The sequence below is a fragment of the Patagioenas fasciata genome, chromosome Z (genome assembly GCF_037038585.1).
Source record: "Patagioenas fasciata isolate bPatFas1 chromosome Z, bPatFas1.hap1, whole genome shotgun sequence".
NCBI classification, from domain to species: Eukaryota; Metazoa; Chordata; class Aves; order Columbiformes; family Columbidae; genus Patagioenas; species Patagioenas fasciata.
In genome coordinates this window covers 13,403,133-13,427,231 of record NC_092560.1, presented here as the reverse complement: position 1 = coordinate 13,427,231, position 24,099 = coordinate 13,403,133, and the positions used below count along the sequence as shown (strand labels likewise).

The 24,099-nt window shown below is 36.6% G+C and overlaps 2 protein-coding genes across 7 annotated transcripts in view; one reads left to right on the top strand and one right to left on the bottom strand.

Annotated features, from left to right (window-relative positions):
• IFT74 (intraflagellar transport 74) overlaps positions 1 to 24,037 on the bottom strand; it is a 38,044-nt gene extending 14,007 nt beyond the window's left edge. Inside the window, exons 1-13 of one of the 2 annotated variants that reach the window (XM_065861615.2) lie at positions 23,948 to 24,037; positions 23,443 to 23,583; positions 22,866 to 23,001; positions 22,408 to 22,456; positions 21,487 to 21,585; positions 21,279 to 21,339; positions 20,744 to 20,803; positions 19,701 to 19,762; positions 7,091 to 7,229; positions 5,385 to 5,447; positions 4,311 to 4,454; positions 3,628 to 3,668; positions 2,520 to 2,599 (exon numbers count right to left, since the gene is read on the bottom strand). In XM_065861615.2, coding sequence (XP_065717687.1) covers positions 2,520 to 2,599; positions 3,628 to 3,668; positions 4,311 to 4,454; positions 5,385 to 5,447; positions 7,091 to 7,229; positions 19,701 to 19,762; positions 20,744 to 20,803; positions 21,279 to 21,339; positions 21,487 to 21,585; positions 22,408 to 22,456; positions 22,866 to 23,001; positions 23,443 to 23,559 — 1,051 coding nt within the window. In that variant the 5' untranslated portion in view covers positions 23,560 to 23,583; positions 23,948 to 24,037. The other variant, XM_065861616.2, reaches the window with a different exon arrangement.
• LRRC19 (leucine rich repeat containing 19) lies at positions 11,505 to 18,432 on the top strand. Of its 5 annotated transcripts, none has more exons than XM_071801916.1 (6): positions 11,544 to 11,618; positions 12,792 to 12,893; positions 14,160 to 14,252; positions 15,806 to 16,316; positions 16,516 to 16,725; positions 18,002 to 18,432. In XM_071801916.1, exons 3-6 carry the CDS (start codon positions 14,169 to 14,171, stop codon positions 18,331 to 18,333), a joined length of 1,137 nt encoding a protein of 378 aa, XP_071658017.1. In that variant the 5' UTR covers positions 11,544 to 11,618; positions 12,792 to 12,893; positions 14,160 to 14,168; the 3' UTR covers positions 18,334 to 18,432. The 5 variants fall into 5 exon arrangements, with proteins under 5 accessions (XP_065717689.1, XP_071658017.1, XP_071658016.1 ...); XM_071801915.1 differs by having other exon boundaries at positions 11,550 to 11,618; positions 12,608 to 12,893; XM_071801917.1 differs by having other exon boundaries at positions 11,604 to 11,618; positions 12,853 to 12,893.
• Positions 24,038 to 24,099: the final 62 nt, after the last annotated feature.

Below are 24,099 nucleotides of genomic sequence, written 5' to 3'. Positions count from 1 at the left end.
CTATAAACTAATTAAAATGCAATAGTAAAGTGGGATAACTCATATATTTGTCACAAGTTTCAAAAACATGACACAATTCAGCTAGCTCATAATAATTTTAAGTTACAAACATCTAAATTTTTAATTATTTGAGTCTTGGTCACAGATTAATTTTCAGAACGAACTTGTAACTTTAAAGAATACAAAGAAAAAGAATGAACTAGATATAGATATAACTGAGCAAGCAAATTTCTCCAGGTCTTTCTACTTGTACACCCCCATGCTTTCCTTTTTATCTAGTATATACAAACAATAGGAACAGCCATGGGTCCCTGAGGGACTGTGATTCTGCTCCAGCTTCCTTGCAGCTGTGGCTTTGTTCCTTGCTGGACTCTCTCTTTCATTTTGCAAGGCAAGTCTCCAATACTTAATAATTCAGTCTGTTCTAGTCTTAAAAAGTCGGTTACAGTGAGCCATGAAACAGAAAGCTAAATGATCTGCCAAGCGCTTAAAGAAAGAAAAAAAAAAAACTGAAATAAAGACCACAACCTTTAAAATGTTTTTAAAGATAAGCTTTCTTTAAAAAATAATTATGACATGAATATCTTAGCCTTTCATGCAATTTATGAAGTGTTGAACCTATTCCATTATGAGTAAATGTTGATTTTGACTAATCAGTTAAACGTAACTGCTAATATACGGAACATTTAATAAGTGGGTGACTTTTACTTATTTAGATTTTCTTAAGTGAAAATTAAAAATATTTATTTCTATTTATGTTTTGCCTGTTCAAAAATGTTCCTAGCACTGAAATATTTATTCTGAAACATTAAGAAAATCCTTACTTTTTTTTTTTTTTGGTGTGGTTTTTTTTTTGTGTTCTGTTTTTTACTGGCTATTTTACCTTAGATTTAACCAAAAAAAGTTTAGGAGCTGAAGTTTTGGGAATGCTTTGTAATAAACAGTTTAAATACTGAGCCAGAAATAAGCTGACTGGGGAGGGACAGAGGACAGAAATCTCAAGGACACACCAAGATGCTGATTTAGAGCAGAAGTATGAATGGTTCTCTGGGATTGCCTCTCCACTCACTAGAGAAGAGCACGTTGGGAGTTTAGATTTCTGTGTCTTAAAGTAACTACTTATGATAATCTTTTTTATTTCCTTTATGCTTTACCACAGGTATAATTATCTCTATATTATACCAGAAGGTAACTTTATCCTGAATATCCTGACTGTTCCTGATATACTAACAGAGAGCAGGTACTTCCTTACATATGCTTTAAACCCTCTTCTTCAACAGAGGTCTTTTTCTGAAACAGTGAAAGACACACATTCCAGCAACAAATGTTTGTGTGTTTAAACCTAACCACAAAATGCAAAAAGTGACTCACTTCTTACCTTCTGCATTTCTCCAAAGATACAAAAAAAAAGAGTTGCAAGCCAAACAAAAAGGAACAATTAAAGCAGAAATGTAAATGTGGCAATGATATTATCTGGAAACAAGAAAGCTAATAAAGCAGTCTTAATATTAGTAATTATTTGCAGAAAAATAATTAAATACCTGGAGAAAAATATAATATTTTGTAATGCAAACAATGAGAAACAAGTGTATGAAACATTTGCTATAGGGTAAATTTTAGAAGTATTTGTTTGCCTTGAAGAGGTTTAGAGATAAATTTTACACTGATTACCTGAGAAAAACTAGAATAGAAAGTAAAGTGTATACAAAAACATTAATTCATCAGTCTTGTAGAGTTTACATAACTTCTTACGAAGTTTTCCAGAATGTATGCACATATTTATCTAACTTCTATCTAAAGAAGATTCTTTATAATTAATAGAAGTTTTTCTATGGGAGAAATTTCCATTTTAGGGAGAATCTTCCAGAGCTTTTGAGGGCCTATGCTCAAATTAAGTTACTTCCTGCAGAAACATGACTTCCATTGCTAGGGCAAATCCCAGCCTAACCTAGACTAACGTACTGCAGCAGGTGTTTACTGAAGTTTCTAAGATAATGCTGTTTCTAGGCAGCTCGCAAACTCTCCTTGCAAAAATCAACCCAAGAGGTTTCAAAGACAGATAAAAATAGTGCTAAATTCTGTCTGCTTTACACATCATTATTAAACATTCTCAGCTCCTCATTCACTGACAGTGTATAGGATCATGTAAAAGGTAAAATAAATAAAAGCTTTTCTAAAGCTGAGCTGGTTCTGCAATGCTACCAGCAAGATAAACTTCTATTCCTCAAGTAGTCCTAAAAATAAAATTGGGACAGAAAACCAGACAGCTGTACTGTTATTTTATATGATAGTTTTACTACTCAACATAAACTTGACAGATGTGCCCATAAAGTGGGTACTTCCCATTTCTCACATCAGAAAGCAAAGCCTGCATGCCTAGACATAAAACTTTCTTTTGATGGTAAACAATGGACATCTGCGTAAGCCTAAGAGTTTCAAGCAACTAATGTCCATAACAATGTGTTATAATACCAGGAAATACAGCTCTGCATAGTCTGCTACAGGTCTAGTCACACTACCTTGATGATTCTCCAGATCCATATCAAGTCGTTGAATGACCTTTTTAAAATGGTTTATTTTTTCTTTCACTTCTGTCAGCCTGACAAATAGATAATGAAACTCAAGATTAAAAATGTGTTGTAAAATATTTACTCTGGTAGACAAAAATTGAGAGAAAAATCATGGATAAAAATAGCAAAACTAATTTTATCAAACCCAAAAGACTATCAGGAGAATTTCTGTTATAAAAGGTATATGTAAAGGACCTGTCACTTTAGTGCCTATATCTATTAAATGTAAGTACTGTTGGTCTTTTCTGTTAAAAACAGTTTTTGCTGTATCATCACTAGTTTTTAACTTACTCAACTGGTCCCTCTGCTGGTTACTATACAGCTTTGCAGAGGCACAACATAATGGTAAACTGCAACAAGGAACTGTATTCCTTAAAAATTACCAATGTGTTCACCAAAATTAATAAATAAATTGTCACTAAAACATTGTACTACATTCAGACGAAGTGAGAAAGGAAATTTCTGTAAAGAGAGATAAATCAAAGGGCTCAAAATCACAAAAAATATTGTACTGCTTTACCTCCCCCCACCCAATACATTACTACGTATCGTAACATTTACCAGAGTTTCTGGCAAATCTTCTGAAATATCTGGTACCCAAGAATCAAGAAGCAATGCCCTGTTCCTCTTTGGAACTAAACTTTCTGTAAGCAACTTTGTAACTCTCAGGTTTTTAGAACGCATAACAAAAAAAACTCTTCAAAATGTGACTGCAGTGTACTGTAGGTTCAACTTCTTAACGTCCCAGATGAGCAGTTCTTGAAAATTAATGTCTTCAGCCTTAATGAAGTTTATGTCAGCACCATGACCAATTTATATTCTCAAGGAATGTTCATAAGGAAAGAAAGTATCTTATTTTGCAGATCTAAATGTCCTATTCCCTATAAAAGTTGTTTAGCTCAAACAGAAGAATATTCTGTTCTCTGTGGAAGGTTAACTTCAGCAGAGACTCAAAAATGTGGTTAAGTTCAAAAAGTTCATAGAAATATGTGACGGAATTCAGCTGTCTTTAGGGTCTAAATGTAATTTGTAACAACAGCGTAATAGGGTTACTCACTGTCTTTCCATGCTTGCTATTTCTTGACTATCATCCTTAACCTATAAAAAAGTATAACAACTTCAATGTATGAAATAAAGTCTACAAATTTAAAAAAGGAAAATTAAAAAAAAAAATTCTTAATTCAGCAGACAGTGAACAGAAACTCAGAATATGAAATCACAAACTTGTCACGTTGTCCAGCAATGCCTCTTCATTGAAAAGAAGTGATATGATTTAAGTGTTATGTCTTCCAAATCTTCTCCTGCTTTTTCAATACACATTAAAAAATCAGACATACTTACCAGTGTCACTCAGTCCAACTATCCGTATAGTATACATGGACAATTACATAACACAGCATAGACCCTTGTAAACTAAACCGTTCCTGGATTGGTACACTAGATACCTCTCAAGGATACTGTCTGGAGTTATGTTATAGAACTGTTCAATACAGTAAGTTTTCCCATACCAACATGTCTGCTGAACTGGAACAAGTCAACCAGCTGAAAAGCTGACTGTGCTAATTTTGTTTTGGCTGAACCTTAAACATCCCATCCAGCCAATTCTTCAGCTGTTCTTCATTTCAGATGATCTGTGCTGCTTAAAGAGCAAATAAAGGCAAGATTCAAGTATTTTCAAATATTACCATCCCTTAAAATACTGACTCAGAACATCTTTTGCATAACAATTTATGTTCTTGCCTGCTTTAGCAATCTCTCTCTTTCCTCCTGAGGAGATTCCATGTTCTTATCCTCCACAATCATTTGATCTCGACGTTCCTCAAGGTCATGGAGCTTTTCATACAGCTGCACAGCCTCCTGTTTCACCTGAGAGTGTGCTATTTCCTGGAGGCAAAACCAAACACCCACTAGCTGTTTACAGATGGTAAGAGAGCGTTGCAGAAACTATGCTTCAGCTCAGCAACACTTAGCTATACCTTGAAAGTGAAGCTTATCTGTTACAAACAGTACAGAGACAGTATAAACAATAAACTTTATGATACATATTCTCAATATTGTGTTTTCTAGAATGGAATATCTCAGTCAGCTACTTCTTGCTTTATGAGTTCATCCTCCGGTCAATTTTCTGAGCAGATTTATTACTTCATCATTTCTAGGGGATCATAAACCATATACAGTATTCAAAAGGACCAGAAAAATGTCTAGTAGTATTTGAAAATTGTACTTGCTGAATAGATACATGACTGTACATTTCAGCCCATAGATCCTTTTATCCATGAAGGACTCAATACAAGAAAATTTACCTCAATCTAGCAATATGACAGTGTATTAGAAGTGTGTGTTTATGTATGTATGTGGGATAAAAAATATCCTAGCAGGTACCCGTTATGCTGCAAGTGTTGCTTATGAAATGGAACGTGGAACAAGAAAATAATTCTCACACATCCTGAAAGCTGAAAATATACTGAAAAACTAGGTCTCACAAATCCCTAAGAAGGATGTGAATGATAATTTCATGTCAATCTTCAAAGATTAATTCCAAATCAAATGTCACACATGACATTTGAAACCACATGATTAACTAAAGCAAGGAAACCTCACTATTGCTATCAAAATTTTGTACTTGGCATCTAGTAAAACCAGTTTTTAGCAAAACTGTTTGGAAATTATTGGTAGAAAAGAAAGGCAGCTTTGCCTTCCCATTCTAGAGCATGATCCTACAGGGTCTGAAAATTTAGGGAGAAAGATTCTACCGTATTTTTAAATTAGAGTTCACCAAAGATTGGTAGAGAGACGACTTGTTATCATACATACAGCTCTTAGAGCCTCCTCCTTTACATGTAGTGCATCCAACTCTTGCTGTTGAACAACCATTTCCTAAAGAGGAAAAAAATGCAAAATTAAGATAGGAATTACTACTTGATGAGAGTGCTTTACATTTTGCAACATTACTTTACATTCTGCCACTGAGTATTTATAAAATGCTGTAAAACATCTCATCACTGCTTTTAAAAATTTAAAAGACAATAATACTCTGGCTATCTTCTCCAAGTAACTCAGATATAATATCCAATTACTTTCAGAATCCAACTTTACTGATAAACTCTTATCATTTTTTTTGCAGTTTGGCTGTAACAAAAAAAATGTTTGCCCCTTTTCCATTATTTTTCTTAAAACTGATACCAAAGGCGGAATTTATCACTTCTACTTCAAAAATTTCAAGTCAGATTTTACAATCTGACCTAGCCACCACAGTTCCTTCATAGTCCAGAAAGAGACAGGCAGGCCCTGATTAGTGACTCAGCCCATCCTAAGACAGCTGGGAAGATGCCTGTCTTTCTGTACAGACTATACAGTGAAGCTTTCTCAGACTGTATGCCTGAATCTGGATGATCCCAGAGAACCTAGAAATCTTACTGATTTTGTTAATATTAGAATTACTGAGGTCACAAAAATTTTACAAAGCCCAGTTCATTTTTCTGATACATTCAGACGTAAAAGAACAACAACAAAAACCAGTCAGATTCACTTTTGTACACAGCAAGAAAACTTTCTACTCAAGCAAACTAAAAAACTTGCTAGGGTGTTTTTTCCCTTTTGTTTGCTTTTTACACATGATGAAACATCTAAGCACTACTATGGCTTTTCAAATCTGCATGTCTATCCCCAAATTCAAAAGGAAAATGATGAACATCAAAAAGTATTTGGTTTTAATCAATTGCTCTATTTATTTTTTTGTCACTTCTTGTCCTGGTTTTGTTAAAAACAAGTTTCTCTTTTAGTGAATTTGCCTGTCAGCTAAAGCCTTCATATTAGCTGCATTTTCCTGGAGAACCCAACACGTTTTGGTTAAACCTAGCAATGGAATGCAAACTTATTGATAAGCACGGATGGACATCTCGCGAGAGGGGCAATGAGAAACTGATGTCCAAGAGACTGACCAACGGTGTATAACATTCCATTCACGTGAATACTTCATATAAAAGTGGGAGATCACAAGGATCTCGTCCCTTTTCCCTTTTTTTTCCCTTTTTTCTCATGGCTGACATTAGGAGAGGACCTTGCTGGTCGTCCCTGCGAACCGAGGCCTAGTGAGAGACTGAATCCAGCTCTGGTTGGCTGCAGAGTCCAATCCAGGACTTTGGGTGCTGGCTCTGCAGTTGCTGAGACTTTCAAGATTGGTTTTGTATATTTTGTATTATTTTCTCTATTCTTATTAGCAGCATTAGTAAAACATCTTTAACTTTTCCAACTCTCTTCTCTCTGTCCTTCTTTCCCTCCCGATCGCCTGTCCTGAGTGGGAAGGGGGGAGAGGGAGGGGCAAAAGAAAGGGGGAAGTGGGGGGGAGAGGAGGTTAACAATACATCTGCCAGGGTTTGATTGTCACCCCGCAATCTTAACCCTCGACACTTCTACAATTGATTAAGCTACCAGCAAGTTCTTTAGTACTTGAATTACATCTGGAACCAATGGAGCCAGACTGAGAAGCATTTTAGGTACGTACAATGAAACAAACCAACCTGTGAGAGTTTTTCATTTGCAGCCTTCATCTCTACGTATTTAGTTTGATCTTCCTGTGACATGTCTTTTATTATGTCTTCTGCTACAACCTTTTCACGCTCAATATCTTCTTCTACAGCCTGAATTAACTTTTCTATGCTGTAAAAACAGAACGTTTTTGTAACTTTTATTAGTTGATGTTTATTTTAAGCATCTGTTTCAAACTCCAGTATTCCTTTGTCCAGGTTTTGTTAAAAACAAGATCAGTTTCTCTTTTAGTGAATTTTCCTTTCAGCTATGGTCTTCTAAGTAACTGCACTTTTCTGAATCTGGCTGCATGTTTTTCAGACGCTGTTTGCTCCGGAGCTGATAACAGTAGCAACAGTATGCAGAAGAGCCCCAGGTTTAGACTTATTGCTATGACAGCCAAGGTTACTGATAAATTTTGCATGTCCCATAAGTGAAAGGGGTGTATTTGCAAGGAGGGGTGAACAGGACAGGTTACTAAAATTGACCAACTAAGTATTCCATCCCATACATGTCATACACCGTATAAAAGTGAGAGATCATGAGGGTCTCATTCTCTTTGATCATGGCTGGAATGTGAAGAGGACCCTGCCTGACATCCTTCAGCCTCACTGAAATGATTCTTTAGCAAAAAACACCACAGATTTTAAAAAAAAAAAAAAAAAAAAAAAGGAGTTACCTACTGGGATCTAATCCTCTCGGAGCTGGATTAGCTACAAAAACATTCACACCTCAGAACCCAGAAGGTGAAGAACTCTTTGCCTTTACAGTGCCCACAGTACTTTCCAACACTCCCATCTGTCTACCTGCATAGTCCCCAACACTGGCAAAAGTATAGTACACCCTCTTGGTTGCTCTCAGTCAGTGAATTCTTGGAATAAGAACAGTCAGTTTGAAATAATGAAGCTGGTGTGTGATTTGTGAATGTACATAACGAAAACTTATTATTATATGGATACAAGGATTTGACTGTGCTAGATAAGAATCAGGTTACTTTATTCTAGCAATGAATCACTGGATTCCTTAAGAATGGTGAGAGGCTTCAGAGTTTAGGTGGTGTGGAGCTTCATAGCCATGCAAGAATTAAGAAATTAGCCATTCCTGACATTCTTGATTCATGACTTTAATCTGGTTAGGAAATCAATGGGCTGCAACCACAAATACTTCTCTGTCACTGCAGCTATAGTGAGCTACAGGTAACTGTATTAGCAGATTTAAATAAGGCATGAAGAGTTGTTCTGTTTCATGTATTGTCTGGTAATTTCTATGAAACTTCTAAAAGCTAGAAAATCAAATAATTTGAGAACATAGTTAAAGATAAAGCAAATTAACAGAAACTTCTGAGATCCTGAAGAGTATACCTTCCTTCCCTTCACAGTTCATGAGATTGTTTAAACTGTGACTTTTGCTGTTAAGAATGACAGAATCAGCTGGACACCTTCCTTCAGAACTTATTTTTCTTCTATTTTTCAGTAACTCTTCCTGAGTTGCAAGATGCCAACAATTTTAATTGTGTAACTGACACTATTGGATCAATGACTGCTGCCAAGAACATCCTCAGGCTTAAAAGATGATGCAAAATAGTGGAACTGCACAAGGATAATCTCAGGGAAATAAGGAAAACTTCACAGAAGCAGAGTAGAGATGATGTTGGAATGGACTTCCGAAGGTCATCTGGTCCAGCTCCACTACTCAAAGCACAGTCACGCAGAGTAGGTTGTCAGGGTCTTGTTCAGGCAGGTTTTGAGTATCTTGAAGGATGGAGACCCCACGACTTGTCCGTGCAATGTTTTGATGTTTAGACACTTTTACAGTAAAAAAAGTTTTTTCTAATATTTAAATGGAATTTCCTGTTCTTCAATTTGTAGCCATTGTTTCTTGTCCTGCTTTTCAGCCTCACTGAGAAGACACCAGCTCCATTTTTTTTTTCACTCCTGCCTGTCATGTTTTTACTTTGGTAAGATATCCACTAAGCCTACTCTTCTAGACATTAAAAAATTTCATCTCCCTCAGCCTTTCCTCATAATTTTCATCACCTCCAAGGAATTCTCAAAAGAGATTCAAAAGTGTAACCAGTTTTCCAGCTGGCTTCAAGAAAGATCCATGATCTCCAGGAATCTGAAGATGTTAAGTAGAAATTCTGTCAGGTTAGCAACCCATGTTGCGAAGATGCTTTTGAACCTGATGATGAAGAAATAAAATGAAGTGAATTGCCACTTTCTGTGGTGAATTTAGAATGCATTGGGACTGCCAAAGAAATACTGGGTGGTTGTAACATGATTGAGACTCCACCTGGAATTCTGTGTCCAGCTCTGGAGTTCTCAGTACAAGAAAGACATGACCTGTTGGAGAGGGGCCAGAGGAGACCAACAAGATGATCAGAGGGCTGGAACACCTCTGCTGTGAGGACAGGCTGAGAGAGCTGGGGTTGTTCAGCCTGAAGAGGAGGCTTCAGGGAGACCTTATTGTGGCCTTTCAGTACTTAAAAGGGGTCTATAAGAAAGATGGGGACAAACTTTTTAGCAGGGCCTGTTGTGACAGGACAACGGCTGATGGTTTTAAACTAAAGGATGGGAGATTCCAACTAAACATGAGGAAGAAATTTTTTACACTGAGGGTGGTGAAACACTGGTCCAGGTTGCCCAGAGAGGTGGTAGATGCCCTGTCCCTGGAGATATTCAAGACCAGGCTGGACAGGGTTCTGAGCAACCTGATCTAGGTGAAGATGTCCCTGCTCATGGCAGGGGTTTGGACTAGGTGATGTTTGAAGGTCCCTTCCAACCCAAACTATTCTATGATGATATCAAATGGAATACCCTCTTGAGAATAAAAATGGTTTGTTCAAACCCAGTCCAAATAAGAGGCCCTCACTATAAGTCCACCAGTTGTGAATGGACAATTACATTATGCTCGGTAGTGGAAAGGAGTAATTTTTTAAGTGAAGCATGTCCTTAAGCTATGAGAGTGGTTTGATTCAAGACCCTCTGGAAGGCATGAACCTGGTAGCTGGCAGGGAGCTTTCATATTACTTCTTTATTGGAGGTTCCTCATCCCTCAATCTGGGCCTACGAAAGCCGTTGCAAGGTCTCAGCAGTGGCAGTTTCTCTCAATCAAGCCCCACTGAAGGCGTGACAGAATAAAAAGAAACTGTCTTTCAGTACAAACACGGTGCCTTTTCCTGGAGATCACTGGGGCATCTAGGGAGGGAGAAAAGAACACTGCTTGCTATGTTTCTCCTGTGTTCCAAAACACCATGTGGAAGCAGCTGCCATCATTGAGGGCAGTGATGTCTCCAGGGTCTACTGGATTTTTCTCATCTGTGCCTGAGACTGCAAGTATGCATGGCAGAGCAAGGAAAAAAACATCGCCCCATTGATGTAAAGTGTGTGTGGACGCTTTCACTGAGGCAAGTCTCCTTTTTAATGTGAGATGGACTCCTGGCTAAATCCTTCATGTGATCCAGTATGTCCTTGAGACTGGAAGTGTCTGACTTAGCTGTGATTCATCTTCTCTGGTAGAAACCTTTTGACAGAAGGCCAAAACTCAGTGATTTTCCAAGAGGCAATAAAAGCATCAGCAGTGGCTGTCACAGGAAGACAATTAATTACCACAAGTAATTTGAAGACTACTGATGAAACCAAATCGAGGCAGAGGCTTGGAAAAGTTGCAGAATGTGCAGAGATATTAAGCAAAAAATCAAAGTGGCAACAACATCAAAGAGGAATAATAAAGTAAAATGGTTTCTACAGCCACATATTTGAAAGGAATGGAGAATGAGAGAAGACTGAACCATCTTGTAGTTTGATGCTGTGCAAAATGGGCACCAATGCATGAAAAAATTTATTTAATGTAGTGCTTGTCTATCAATATAATCCCCTTTTCAACCTGAATATAGACATGAACTCAAATCGAAGCAAGTATCATTTGTTTTTAGAATTTCTTCCTGAATTATAGCCCATATAGCAGATGTCATTAAGCGGTTGTAATTCTTTATAATAATGAGCTTTATGTATCACATCACACAGCTCCTCTGATGCTGATGTTTCTACAACACAAGAATTTAACACAGACTTAGCTAACTACTGGAGACCTTTACTTCAGTATGCAAATACCTTGACATTTTCTTCATTTGATGACTGATGACTTAAAAAACTGCAAGTTTTCTTCTGTCTCCAGCATTTCTTTAATTGGCTATGACCCAACTTACTTGTAAATTCCTTGCAGCATTTTAACTCAGTTCTTCCTGTATGATCTGGAACTTGACACTTGAGCATACTACTATTAGACTTCCCTACTGGCTGCAGAACCAATTAAAATCAAGATGATTATAAGAAGTTGCTCAACCTGGTCAATCTTTTGCTAAGGATCTTCTAGGTTTATTATTTTTTTACACTGCCTGCTTATTCATCAGGTGCAAAGGTTGAACAAAAACAAAGTGCTGCTGCACCGTATTATTTCTTGTCAGTGCACTGCAAAATCTACACAGATGTATATATGCTGCCTCTAAGAAGCAACAGAAAGGTAAGAACCTTGGCAGATCTTTTTCAAAATGTAAGCAAAGATTTATTAGTATAATTTTGTTGCTAGACTCAAAACAAATACATCTGGAGATCTACATTAAAAGTGCAGGAATTACTATGAACCTTGAACATGCCAAGTTGTTAAGTAAATTCTACTTCAGTAGAAAGCCAGGGAACAGTCAGTTTCCTCTCTGAAAAGCAGACTATCAGACTATCTAAAGTTCATTACTTCCCCAAATCTGCCTTTTTCTTTACAAATGTAAGAAAAACAATATGAATTACATTCCTATTAAATGATAACATTTTACAAAGTTTTCAAAGGAAAACTTTTAAAGAAAATGCTTCTATTTACAAGGAAATGTCAAGGTATTATCAATGTACTGCCAGGCTCAGTTTCTTTCCAAAGCATTTTCTTTAAACAGCAATCCTTAAAGTCTAGTTCTAGTAAACAACTAAACTGTCACTAAAATTACTGACGTTTTCCTGTTCTTCTACTGATTATAAGGGTTCACACACATGTAATGCAGAAAATCAAATTTTTAAGAATCTCCCTAACTTTTCAGTAGAAACTAAAGTAAAAAGCAGGAACAATGTTTTTGACATAGACATATGTAGAATGAATTTTTAGACAGGAAAGGATTTTTCAAGTCAATGGCATCCGCTTCATTGAGACATATTAACTTTTTGCTTGAAGTTTTGAAAAACTTTTAAATTAACTTTTGTTTTCGATTTGATTGTTATTAACTTACAGACTGACTTTTAAAATAATATTTTAAATAAGTTTTCCCCACTCAATTAAAGATAGTCTTTTTCTTTTTAATCTGTAAATTACAATAGTACCATCATTCTGTGTTTCTAGATTGCTTGGTTAAGGTACTTGTTTCTCAACATCTTGAAAGTGATGTCTTTGAAGTCCAAGTGAGCCCCGAGATCAACTTATTAACGTAGTCTATATCTGGAGTCCTGAAACTGCATCATGTTTTCCACTAGGAAAATACAAACTGGCTCCAAAAAGTATGAAGGCCACCAGTACTGTCACGGACAAGAGCAACACCTAATGCAGAATATACCACCACACTGGCTGTTGCTGCTAGTACTCCTTGTCCCTGCCACTGATAACGTCTAACAAAAAGGTTTATGAACTCTTTTTGTATTTAATGTAAATTTCCAACAGCAGTAGAAAAGCACAATGGTTTGGAACAGTGTTAAGTGGCATTTACCTTCTTCTTTCTAAGAAGCTAGTAAGTTTCCAGGATGATTCAGCTGGGTGAATAAGGTCAGTACTCAGACATACAAATGTATAGAAGCAATCAATTAGACTTGAGCAATTTGTTCTGTGACCTCATTTACTCCATACTGATCAAAGGCCTCCTGGCACTCTGTTTAAGGATTGGTGGAGTCTTTCAAAATCTGGCTGGCTGCCTATATTTAGCATTGTTCGTGCAATTGAGCTTCCTTATGTAATCTCCCCCGCTTTTCTATGTTAAATTCAGCAAATAATCTCCACAGCTCAAGTTATAATACAATAAACACTTGTAAACAAGTATCTTACACCTTATCTTTTGAGTCTTTTTTAACCTGGAAGATAGGAATTTGGGAAGGACATACTGAGGTTCACTTAGCCAACTGTCCTTCCTCTTCAGATGCTTAAGAAAAAGTGTAAAAACAAAGGGACAGTCTACCTTTTACAAAACACTTTAAGTCTGAAATAAACAAGGACTGATTTAACATCTTATAGAGATGGTTTAACATTCACGTTCAAAATAAGTAGATCTTGCAAATAATGCCTAATTTAAAGGGGACACATAAGTGACACTTTCTCTGAGAGAAGTTAATGTCATACCATTTATCAGAAAAGGTTTCCTGACTCTCAAAAAATAAGGTTCAAATCTGTACAAAACCTCCAGAATAAGACTGAACCGTGTTTACTTAGTTCCAAAGATCAGAGCAAAAACTACAGCTTCAGAATACGTAAGTCCAGGTTTATGTCATATGATCTATGTTATATTATGGATAAGAAAGAGATTACAAGATCAATCTACTAACTAAAAATGCAAAAAACCCCTGCTTAATAATTTATGTAAGAACATAAATCTGACTGGATAAACCAACAATTAATCTAGTGCAACAACAGAAATTATTTAGGAAGCACACAAGCCTGAATATTTTCTGCAGTTTACTCCTATCATAGTCTTCCAGTACCCACAATTGCTTTAACAGGAATATTAATGGGTACATCCTGGCCTATTAATTTTTTCTATTTATGAAACTGTTGTCTACTAATTTGTCCAATCAATCCCTTTAGTATTTGCTAATACAGTCAGCTCACTACATTTTAGGTTTGGGTCGATTAAGTGAAAGCTGCATGCATTAATTCTGATAACCTATGTTTTGCCTCTTAATTTTGCATTTACCAATACTTATGTAGAACAACATTCATTAAATTGTCATGGAAAGAACAGTATCTATTAATTTGGTGAACTACCACTAGGGAAGACACTGGCATTCTGGTCTTGGTATACAAAAGTTTGTTTTCTGCTAGGCTCTAAACATGAAACTCTCTTGGCTTGTGATCTGGGCTGGAACACTGTTTCTGAATCCAGTCACTGCTGACTGCAATTGTACTTCTCAAATGGTAAGTTTTATGTATATGTAAATCATCCTTATTTTTGAAAGATACACTAGGAGCTAAATGCATTTAAAAAACTACCTTGTAAACATAAAATTCCCAAAGGAAGAGGCACACAGAGACAAACAAGAAGACATGGTTTGCCACACAGTGGACAACTAGCTGCTAACAGTCATTTTAAGTGGGTGAATAACACCGAAACATATTAGAGATGGTTTTATATTTCAGTTAAATCTCTTCGTAGACAACAGTAGTGCCTCCTTTATCTTTTTGGAAGTGAACTAAAAAGCAACAGTTATGCAGACACAGTGAACTACCGCTCCACTTAGAAAGATTCATTGAGTTAGTACTTGCCCAACTCAGGTCCAAATGTATATAAGACATTTTGAAAGTTATTTTTCAGTGATTAATTTAGTGGATTTTGTATGCATCGGGGAATGGAGGAGAAGGAAGAAGTCTTGATTAACAGTTAAGCGATAAAACTGTTTGCTCTGACTCACTGCCTACAGGTCCAGTACTGCATCTACTGCTTGTTCATCTTTGGGACAAACACAAAGAACAACAAAAAAACCCCACATGTGTGTACACCATGCAGAAAAAGCACTCCACCAACATGTGTTTTTAAATAAGCTATCTAGACTCAATCTGGTCACAGCATTAACAAGCTGAACAGAGTCTCCTTATTTAGGAAGAGGTATAATACAAATAACCTGTTTCCAGTACTTCCAGTACTTTCCTTTAAAGACAGTTCAAGTATGCTGACACTGAACGGTAGCCTGCAATGCTGTATAGATACACAGAAATCTACTCTTTTCGGAAAAAAAATGTTTCAACGTCTTGAGACTAAATACTCTCAAGCCTGAAAAGACTGCAGCTATGCTAAACTTCAACCCAGAAAAACAAAATGAAGTGCAATATATATATATATATATATAAAGCATATACATAGAGTACATATATAAGCATATCTGTGTATACCATATATAAAAACACTAAATATATAAAAATATATACTTAATGTTTTGTTGAAGGTCTGTTCCAAAGATGTTTTTAAAGAGTAAACATAGCTGGTTTTAAAACAAAACAGTATATTTGAAGAAGCATACTTGTATTGATTTTCAGCCTTGAATTGACTTCCTCTAAGACACTTTCTTTCCAGATTATGTGGGAAAGGAATAATTTTCTACCCAGCCAACCTGCTCACAGAATTCTAAAACAGATAGCCCTACTAATTCCAAAATAGCATGCCAAACTGGTTATATTTTGGATGGTCATCACATAAAGAGCCTTGCATCTCAAACAGTTTAAGCACTAAGTGATCTGGAACTTCAGGTCTCAATACACTAGGAGGATTCATTCCCCCGTATCACCAGACTACGAGCATATTAAGGAACACAAATAAAATGGCATGAAGATCAGTAGAACTCTTCTTTTAAAATGATGGCACTAAAAAATACAACAAAGATTTTTCATGCCCTTAATAGTCATTGCTGAGACACTTTAATCACCGGAACTTTCCTATAGTATTTAATTGTTGTCATTCTCTTTTTTTTCAACAGATCACGTGTGAAGAGTCTGGAAAGAACCTCTCTAATATCCCCACTAACCTTTTCCAAAATGTTACTAACCTAAGCCTGAAAAATAACAAAATCACTTTAAAAAATAGTGACAAAGATATTCTTCGAAGTTTTATTAACCTCACTGATCTCTATCTAAATGAAAACATGATTACTGTACTGTATAATAACAGCTTCTGCAATCTGACAAAACTCAGAATTCTGGATATCAGCAACAATCAGATTAGCACAGTTCATAAAGCAGCATTTGCAGGATTAAATCAACTGTTAGTGTTGAATCTATCCTATAACAGGATTACTCAACTAGATTCAGGTGTATTTACCTCCCTAAACAGTCTGACAGTTCTAAACCTACACTATAATTTGCTGAAATCTTTTGATATAAAATCATCTTCGAAATTGATTAAAATTGTTTTAGCTGGAAACCCATGGACTTGCTCCTGTGACCTCCTTGATTTACAGATCAGGTTAACTGCCTCTGGAGTGACAATTGGTAAGTGTTTCTAAGGGCAGCAGCTGATGCTCATTTACATCAAGTAGCCTTATCTTTTTTTTTTTTTTTCCCTGATCTGGATAATATTCACCATCAACTTATTTTGCAGTAATACCTTAGTTATCCATGCGGTATTTTTAGACTAGAGTGCCAATTAATTACCAGTATCTTACAGCCTTTCCACTGGTCACATTCACAGAAAATGAAAACAACACTACATGTACTTTTCCGAACACTGAGGAAAGATTCTCCATCCAGACAGCAGCCATCCTACTAGCTGACTGCAAAACTCAAAAAGCTTCCTTAGAAAACACTATCACTTCCACTTCTGCCATTAAGCTTAGAAGGAGTGCCTTACTAACAACTCTGATGCCAAAAAACATCACTGGAAACAATGGAACACATGCAGGTAATATACCAGTGTTTTGCTTTGCTGCTTACAAGCTGTTTGATTTGCTGGTCCATGATTCCATACTGTTTTGTATTCCTAGTACACTGTAATTCTTCCATAAAAGCCTGGGCTATGGAGCAAGAATACTTCCAGGTTTTGGTAGACTACACACATTATGGTGAATTTTAAGCTCTGCTGAATAAATGTTAAAAACAGATAAACCACACTTGAGTTCTCAAATGGTTGTACAAACTGATGACACAATTTCAAAGGGCTGAAATTTAGATAATTGTCCAGATCTCTTCCTAACAGAAACAGACACGTACCTTTAAAAAAAATCAATTACTTCTTCCAAACTAACTGCTTTCTAGATATAGTTGTCTTCTTAAAATGTGAGTAAGCTTATTAATTTTATTCCTGCCCTCAGTTCTGTTCAGTGGAAAGGACGTGGATGTGCCTATCCCATATTCTTGGAAAATTTCAATGATAGTCTGCTTACTTTTCTTCATCTTTTGACATTAAATCCAGCGTAGCTCTGTAATACTCTAGCTTTTCTTTTGGTAAAGTTTTTTTTTCTTTCTTTCTTTTTAAATGCAAATTTATGTTGTACTCCACTCTTCCATAATGAAAAGATTTACTTCTAGCTTCTGGCTAAGGCAGAAGAAATATCAGTCTCCAGACACATACACAAATTGTAAACCATCACTGCCACACGCTTCTTCTGCTGTAGCAGCTGTAATCATTTTAGGACAATGGCCAGCACACAAAACCAGCTTATAAATAAAGACTACTGGCAACTACAGTCTGTTGAAACTTTTATTATAAAAGAAATACAATTGAAAGGATACGTCAAAGAAAAGATGTAATATTTTAGGGTGTGGACATCACCACCATGCAGAAATTTAAGCCTGGAAAATAGAATTTGAAGTAAATTACTGATTTTTTTTTTTTCCAAAGCTCAATCTTGGAATTTCAATTTTGAAAAAAAAGACTATTTGATCTTTTAGATGCCCCCAGAACTTTATCTGAGTTCTAAACTATTATATTTTTATAAATATGCATGGTGGATTTATATTGCTAGGAAATATGAGATGTATATGCAGTTTTGGTCTATATGATGTTACTGGCTCCCCAATAGCATAGCAATAACACTGTACTAAAGCTTTTGAGACACTGTATAACTGCCTGTCATTATTTATTTTATGAGTTCTCAATTTAACTACCAAAAAATCAAAGAGTTCTTGCTGGTATTTCTCACAAAAATGACTCTTTTTTTTTCCTGTCTGTTTTAAAGAGCTACCACGTCTTGGCAAAAGCTGGACCTTCCTAGCAGGTGTCCTAGGGTTTGTCCTAAGCACTACACTTCTGATTTTTACTGCTATAAAATGCCCAACATGGTATCAACATTTGATCAGCTACCGTCACCGTCGTCTGGAAGAACGTGACTCAGAGATGTTTGAACAGGAGTTCTCAGCTGACATGAGTTCTTCCCCTACAATATCGGGTACAGACAATGAAGATGCCACAGTAATATTTGAGAAAATTCATGCATTTGTGCCTGGGGAAGATGGATTTATTGAGGATAAATATATAGATATAGACTCTTACTTAACTGAGGATAGTTAATGTCCTAACCAATGGATGATGAACTGACTTATGAAAACTGTAGTGCACTTGTATGTCTGCATTACGCTACTGAAGTACAATACAAAATGAAGCTAAGCAGTCCCATCTCCTTTCATCTTGTCAAATCCATAACAAGGTATTACTGCATGAATTATGAAGCTAGAGAATGTGGTGATGTGCATGCATTAGTATCACAACAAATATTTCAAAACATGCAAAAAATACTCGTAGTCCACCTTTTATAAAACCTAATTGGTTATTTATGGCGGGGGGCAGAGCTTACTGTATACTGCTTATCATGAACCAGTCTTGGTACCAATTACCTTGTGAAGCTGGCACTGTCATTGATGCTTTAATTGGGAAAAAGTCCAGAAAGCACAAGCAAGTTCTCTAAAATGCTGAAGCAGACCATACCAGAATGGGGACTAAATCCAAAACAATGGTGTCACAGCTCAGTAGTCTATTACACAAAACTAACACAATCAGAGCAGAGCATCTGGGGTTTTTTCACCTGAATTAGCTGAGCAAGAAACACCAACTGCTCCATTCTCCTAAACATGTGTACATACATTCCAGCCATGAATTATCACTACAGCACATCTAATGTCTTTATGTCTTAGTTTGCTACTGAACCAAGTTTTTCTCTTCATATTTCCTTAACATTTAAAAATGCATTCAGAGATAGACACATTTGCAATGTTGAAAACTGCGTATTAGTGAAACACGACTTATTATTAAGTTTGGGTTGGACTAGATGACCTTTGAAGGTCCCTTCCAATCCAAACTATTCTATGATAAATGGTGAACTGTTTTAAAAATTGTTCTACTTTACATAAAATCTCATAATTGAGATTGCTCTTTCTGGCAACAAGCAGGACCCTCTTTCTCCTGTACCTAAATTAAACATATCAGAAACTCACCCTCTCAGCCTATCACTACACAAGCTGACACATTCTTACTGCAAACATCTCACTATCCTCATCTTCTCTTCCACACCCCCATACTTTACCAGACAGAATTCTCTGTTCCAGTGCCCACTTCTGCTCGCTTTCCCCACTCTGCTACTCTGTAACACAACCTCCAAAACTCAGAAACTTGACAGCAAGCTATCAAGAGACTGGAGTCTCCACAGACACCTAACTCCTCCTGGATGACATGGTAAGTATCACCACAGCATTTACTCAGAGTTTAAAACCAGAAACTCCAGCTGCAGCCTGGCAGCGATGTATCACCTTGAAATTGCCCAGGTATCACTTGTGGCATGCATTGCACTGTTAAGGAACTTCTGAATTTCATAATACTTTGATTTTGCCAAGCTCAGTTATGATTTTAAAACCTTTGGAGAAGCATATACTTCATGTACTTACGCCTGTCTTTCTGTGAAAATTTTATCCACACTCTGAGCGTCTCGGTCATTCTGAACCTTCAACTTAAAAAAAAAAAATCTTTTGACATAATATATGATACAGATTTTAAACACAAATTAGAAGTTTGCTTTAAATGAACAAGAGGATGCTCAGAATGCAGTAGAGGAAGGAGCAGCAGAAGTCTGCTGCTCCAGAGGTTTTTTGCAGTTGATACTCAGGAAAGACCTTCAGAAATTGTGGTCTTCCACTGGAAACCAAAGGAAGCAAGAAGGCATCTTTTGTTTGAAAAAGAAATAGAACAAGTTTGCAACAAATCAATTTAACTAACTATTACTGTAGGATGTATTCCTGGAATACTTAGTAAAATAGTGTTTAAGACTACAAGCAAAATTAAAATCTAACACTTGCAAAGCATTCTTCTCTTTATGACACGGACACTGTGACTTTATTTTGCAATCAAATGTAGGGTAAAAAAATGGTTTGACTGAGAAATACTCAGGTGGTATTTCAAGGTACCAAAATAACCTTTCCTAAGACTAGTTTATTTTGCTTGTGGACAAAGTGATCATAAGAAATGGAACATGCTTAATACAATTCACAGCTTAATACTTAGAGGAACACTCTTCGTTATGGAGTAATTTAAAAGGCAGATGACAAAAGAGAACTAAACTTCCAGACCAGGCAGTGCTACAACACCATGCAGTCTAGTGAATTTGCTTTTCATAGGACTACTGTTTCATGCTTACCAGTCAAATAAAGAATATATTTTAACACCCATCATTTGGGTTGGGATGGCAGCCTTCTCTAATCTAAAACACAGAAAACTATCATGGGGCTGTTAATGCAACACTTCAGACAACTGTCTCACTACAAACATGCTGCCAATATTATGGCAATATTATGGTCACTATTATTTAACCAGAAAAAATGTGTAAGTTTTAAGTTCGTGCTATGCTTTTTTATATATGTCATATGTTGGAAGCACCAAGTATACAACACACATCACTTCACTGTTCAAATATAGCAAATGTCTTAATTCTTACCATATTGTAATCTCGAATCACTTCTGCCGTATCCGTATTGGTGTTAAGTATATCCACAACCTGAAATGAGACAGAATTCCAACCTGTTACTGCTCTCCTTTTTTAAAATACGTACAACAACAAAAAAATCATCACACAAATAGGTAGCAACTCACAAAGAGCTCATGAAAACACAGAAATTTTCTGTTATTGCAAACTGAACAAACATTATTTGGGAATCTTAATAGATTACATGTAGTTTTTAGAAGTAATCATCATTATATATAGTTGCACAAAACCTACAAATACTATGCAGCAGTGATTTCTTAAATCTATGTGCAACCACTTCTCCTAATGTATAGTATACTTCCTTTTTTCTTTTATGTTTCCCTTAGTTTCCGTCTTTCCCTCTTCCAATAACTGAATAAAAAGCACTGTTAACTTGTACATTTTTTAAGAGAAAAGGCAATAAAAAAGATGCTGAAGTAAAGCAAAAGCAGTACAAAGTAAATGTGAGAAAGAAGAGCATTCAGTATCAAAAGTGACAGCAGCATACCATGTTGTAGTCTGCTAGCTGACCTTGAGATTCTTTGATTTCACCAGCTAAAGCCTCTGCCCTAAATACAAAACAAAAAACCAAATTTAAGATGGGAAGATTCATATATGTAAAAATAAAATAATGAAAGAATTATTTCATGGTTCCTTAAAGCCTGCACAGTATCAGAGAATAGTCTTGTGACTGCATTAGCTGCAGTACATCTCACCTTTTTTCATAGGTCAAATAGGCAGAGTTCTCTTGCTTGTACATTTCTACTTCTTCCTGCAGCTTGTTAATTTCTGTTGTGAGCTCATTTGTTTTGCTTCTGAAAAAAAAATAAACAAAAAGAATCATTAATATTTGAATGTACAGCTAAAACACACATAGAAGATAAATTATATTTTACTACAAGAGATGTGCAATCAGTATCCCTTTCTTACACTGCACTGTTTCAAATCAGTATTTCAAGTAAGTGCTGGATAGCTGAGGAGAATAGCAGAGTGGTTCTATCAGATAAAGTCCTAAGTAGTTCTTGGAAAACCTGGATATTAAATGTTTTAATTAGCTTTTTATCCCTGAGGGTGAAACAGATGTGAATTATTCTCAAATAGGAAAAAAAAAATCATGGTAACACTTCACAGAAAGTGGATATCATCCACAGTTAAAATGACATCTTTTAGGAGGGTTTATTCAATACTACAGTATGATCAACTGACAAAGCAGCACATGAAATACAGTTTCTGCAAGACTTTGCGTTCATCAGCATTAGCTCACTGTATAATCCAAGCAAATCATCTGAAATTTACAATAAAAAAGGCTTAGTTTGTGATGGAGCTATCAGACCTATCCAGCGTTAGGGGGGAAACTCAAAATCAGTGACCCTCCTGTCAGTAACACTGTGGGATTGCATTTAAGTCAGCAAGCTTAATATTAAAATTTCAAAGGAATCTACTTGTACTCGGACATAAGCATATGATTCCTTTTCTCCTACAACTGTATGAAAAATGACCTTACCTCTTGTAAGAGAACAGATTTAATTATAAGTGAACACCACTTATCCCATGCTACTGTTAAGCACAACAAACAATATCAGAAAGGGAACAGAGCATTAAACCTTTTGCAGTTTGAATGTGTTGTTAAGGCATACCTCAGCAGTCCAAGGTAATATGTTTTATCCATTATCTGCCTCTGAGGACCTGGCAAAGGAGAATAAGATGAAATTTTACTAGAAAACCCCCTAATTTTAATGAACTGTAAATTATGAAAACAATCTGTAGAATGTGCAGGCAGAGAACTGCCATCTTCTCAGTGTTCTTAAATCAGATTTTGCCTTATTTAAAGAAACAAAGGCAGAAATTAATTTTAAACTGTTGTGAAGATAAACATTACTTTTTCAGCTATACAGCTACTATATAACAAAGTATTTTAATTATTCTGCAGTGACAAGACACCATTTGATGCTGTAAAGTTCCTTTTTCCTACTCTTATTAATCATAGATATTAATTCTGCAGTTTATACACCTATGAAAAGTTTTCCTTTAAAAACCTAAAGAATTATTTAAAATGTTTACAGACACCTTGATAGCTATTTTCAGTAAAAAGTACCTTTCACTGCAGTTTTCATTCCACTTAATCCCTGTTGAGTCACTGGGCGGTCTGCAACTTTAATCTGAGATGATAAGACTCCTACAGTAGTCGAAGAACCACCACGAGAAACAGGTCTTGATGTACCAGGAGGCATCTATAAAAACAAACAAACAAACACCCCCCCAAACCTCCCAACTCTGAATTATGAATTTATTATCCTTATGCAATTACCAAAGCCATTAAAAACTTAAGTTAGTCTCTATACTGTTCCTATAAGAATCTTTTAGCATTTACAGCTCTTCAGGTAAACAAAGCTCCAGTCAAATGCCCACTGCAGAAGGGTAAGGGATTACTTTCGAGCAGCTGTTCACTGTTCTCTCTGTCCACAACATCAATGGTATTAAGGTCTCCCAGATGAACCCTTGATACAAGACCTCCTTGACCTCTTTTGGTCAAAATTAGAAAATAAAAATCTCTCCAAAATGAAAATCTTAAAATTCTTCCTGAGAAACCATCACTCTGGTCACCATACCAAAACAAACAAAAAGATAAAAATATATATATACTGCAGTTAATATCAACTTCTTTAACATACCCCTGTTCCTATTCTGGCTGCTGATGGAGCCCTTGATGAAGAGGTAGGCCTTGTAGTCAGACCTATTCCTGCTCTTGAAGAAGGACGAGTTATTGGAGGTCTGTGACTGCTGGCCATATTGTCTCCCTTTTGAACTTCTCCCTGGAAAGAAGGATAGAAATACTCCTTTAATTTGCACAAACTACCAGAGATCAACTCTTTAAAGCTTAATTCTTCCCCCTATTAAAAGTTCAGTTTTCTTAAGAAATTGACAAAGCAGTTCCTTGCTGGAAAAGCACGGTAGGAGACACAATGCTCAGAAAGGACAAGAGAAGGTCCTTCAGTAAGGGGAGACAGCAGACACAAACCTCCGCGCCCCCCGCACCAGACCGGCTGAGGACGCCTGCAGCCGAGGGGGCGCGGAGGTCGCAGCGCCCACAGCCCCTACCACAGAAGCGGGAAGCCCCGCGGAGCCGCAGCCAGGTGCGGGCTCCGCTTCGCGGGGGCAGCAGCCCCATCCCCTCACCGGAGGCCCCAAGGGCCAGGGAGCCGCCGCAGGCTACTGAGCCCGTAACGCAGCAACCGCACCGCGCAGTGCCCGCTATCGCGAGATTTGGGAATCTCCTTCCGGCCGCCCGGGGCCAGCAGCCAGCAGAAACTACATCTCCCAGAGTACCT

What these genes read in the sequence shown, in the direction of transcription:
- LRRC19 (XM_065861617.2), top strand. Translation starts at nt 11,592, where the DNA reads ATGCTGCCTCTAAGAAGCAACAGAAAG. An exon ending in TGCCTCTGGAGTGACAATTG is followed by an intron (nt 16,317 to 16,515) that starts GTAAGTGTTTCT and finishes TCACATTCACAG; the next exon opens with AAAATGAAAACAACACTACA. An exon ending in AAACAATGGAACACATGCAG is followed by an intron (nt 16,726 to 18,001) that starts GTAATATACCAG and finishes TCTGTTTTAAAG; the next exon opens with AGCTACCACGTCTTGGCAAA.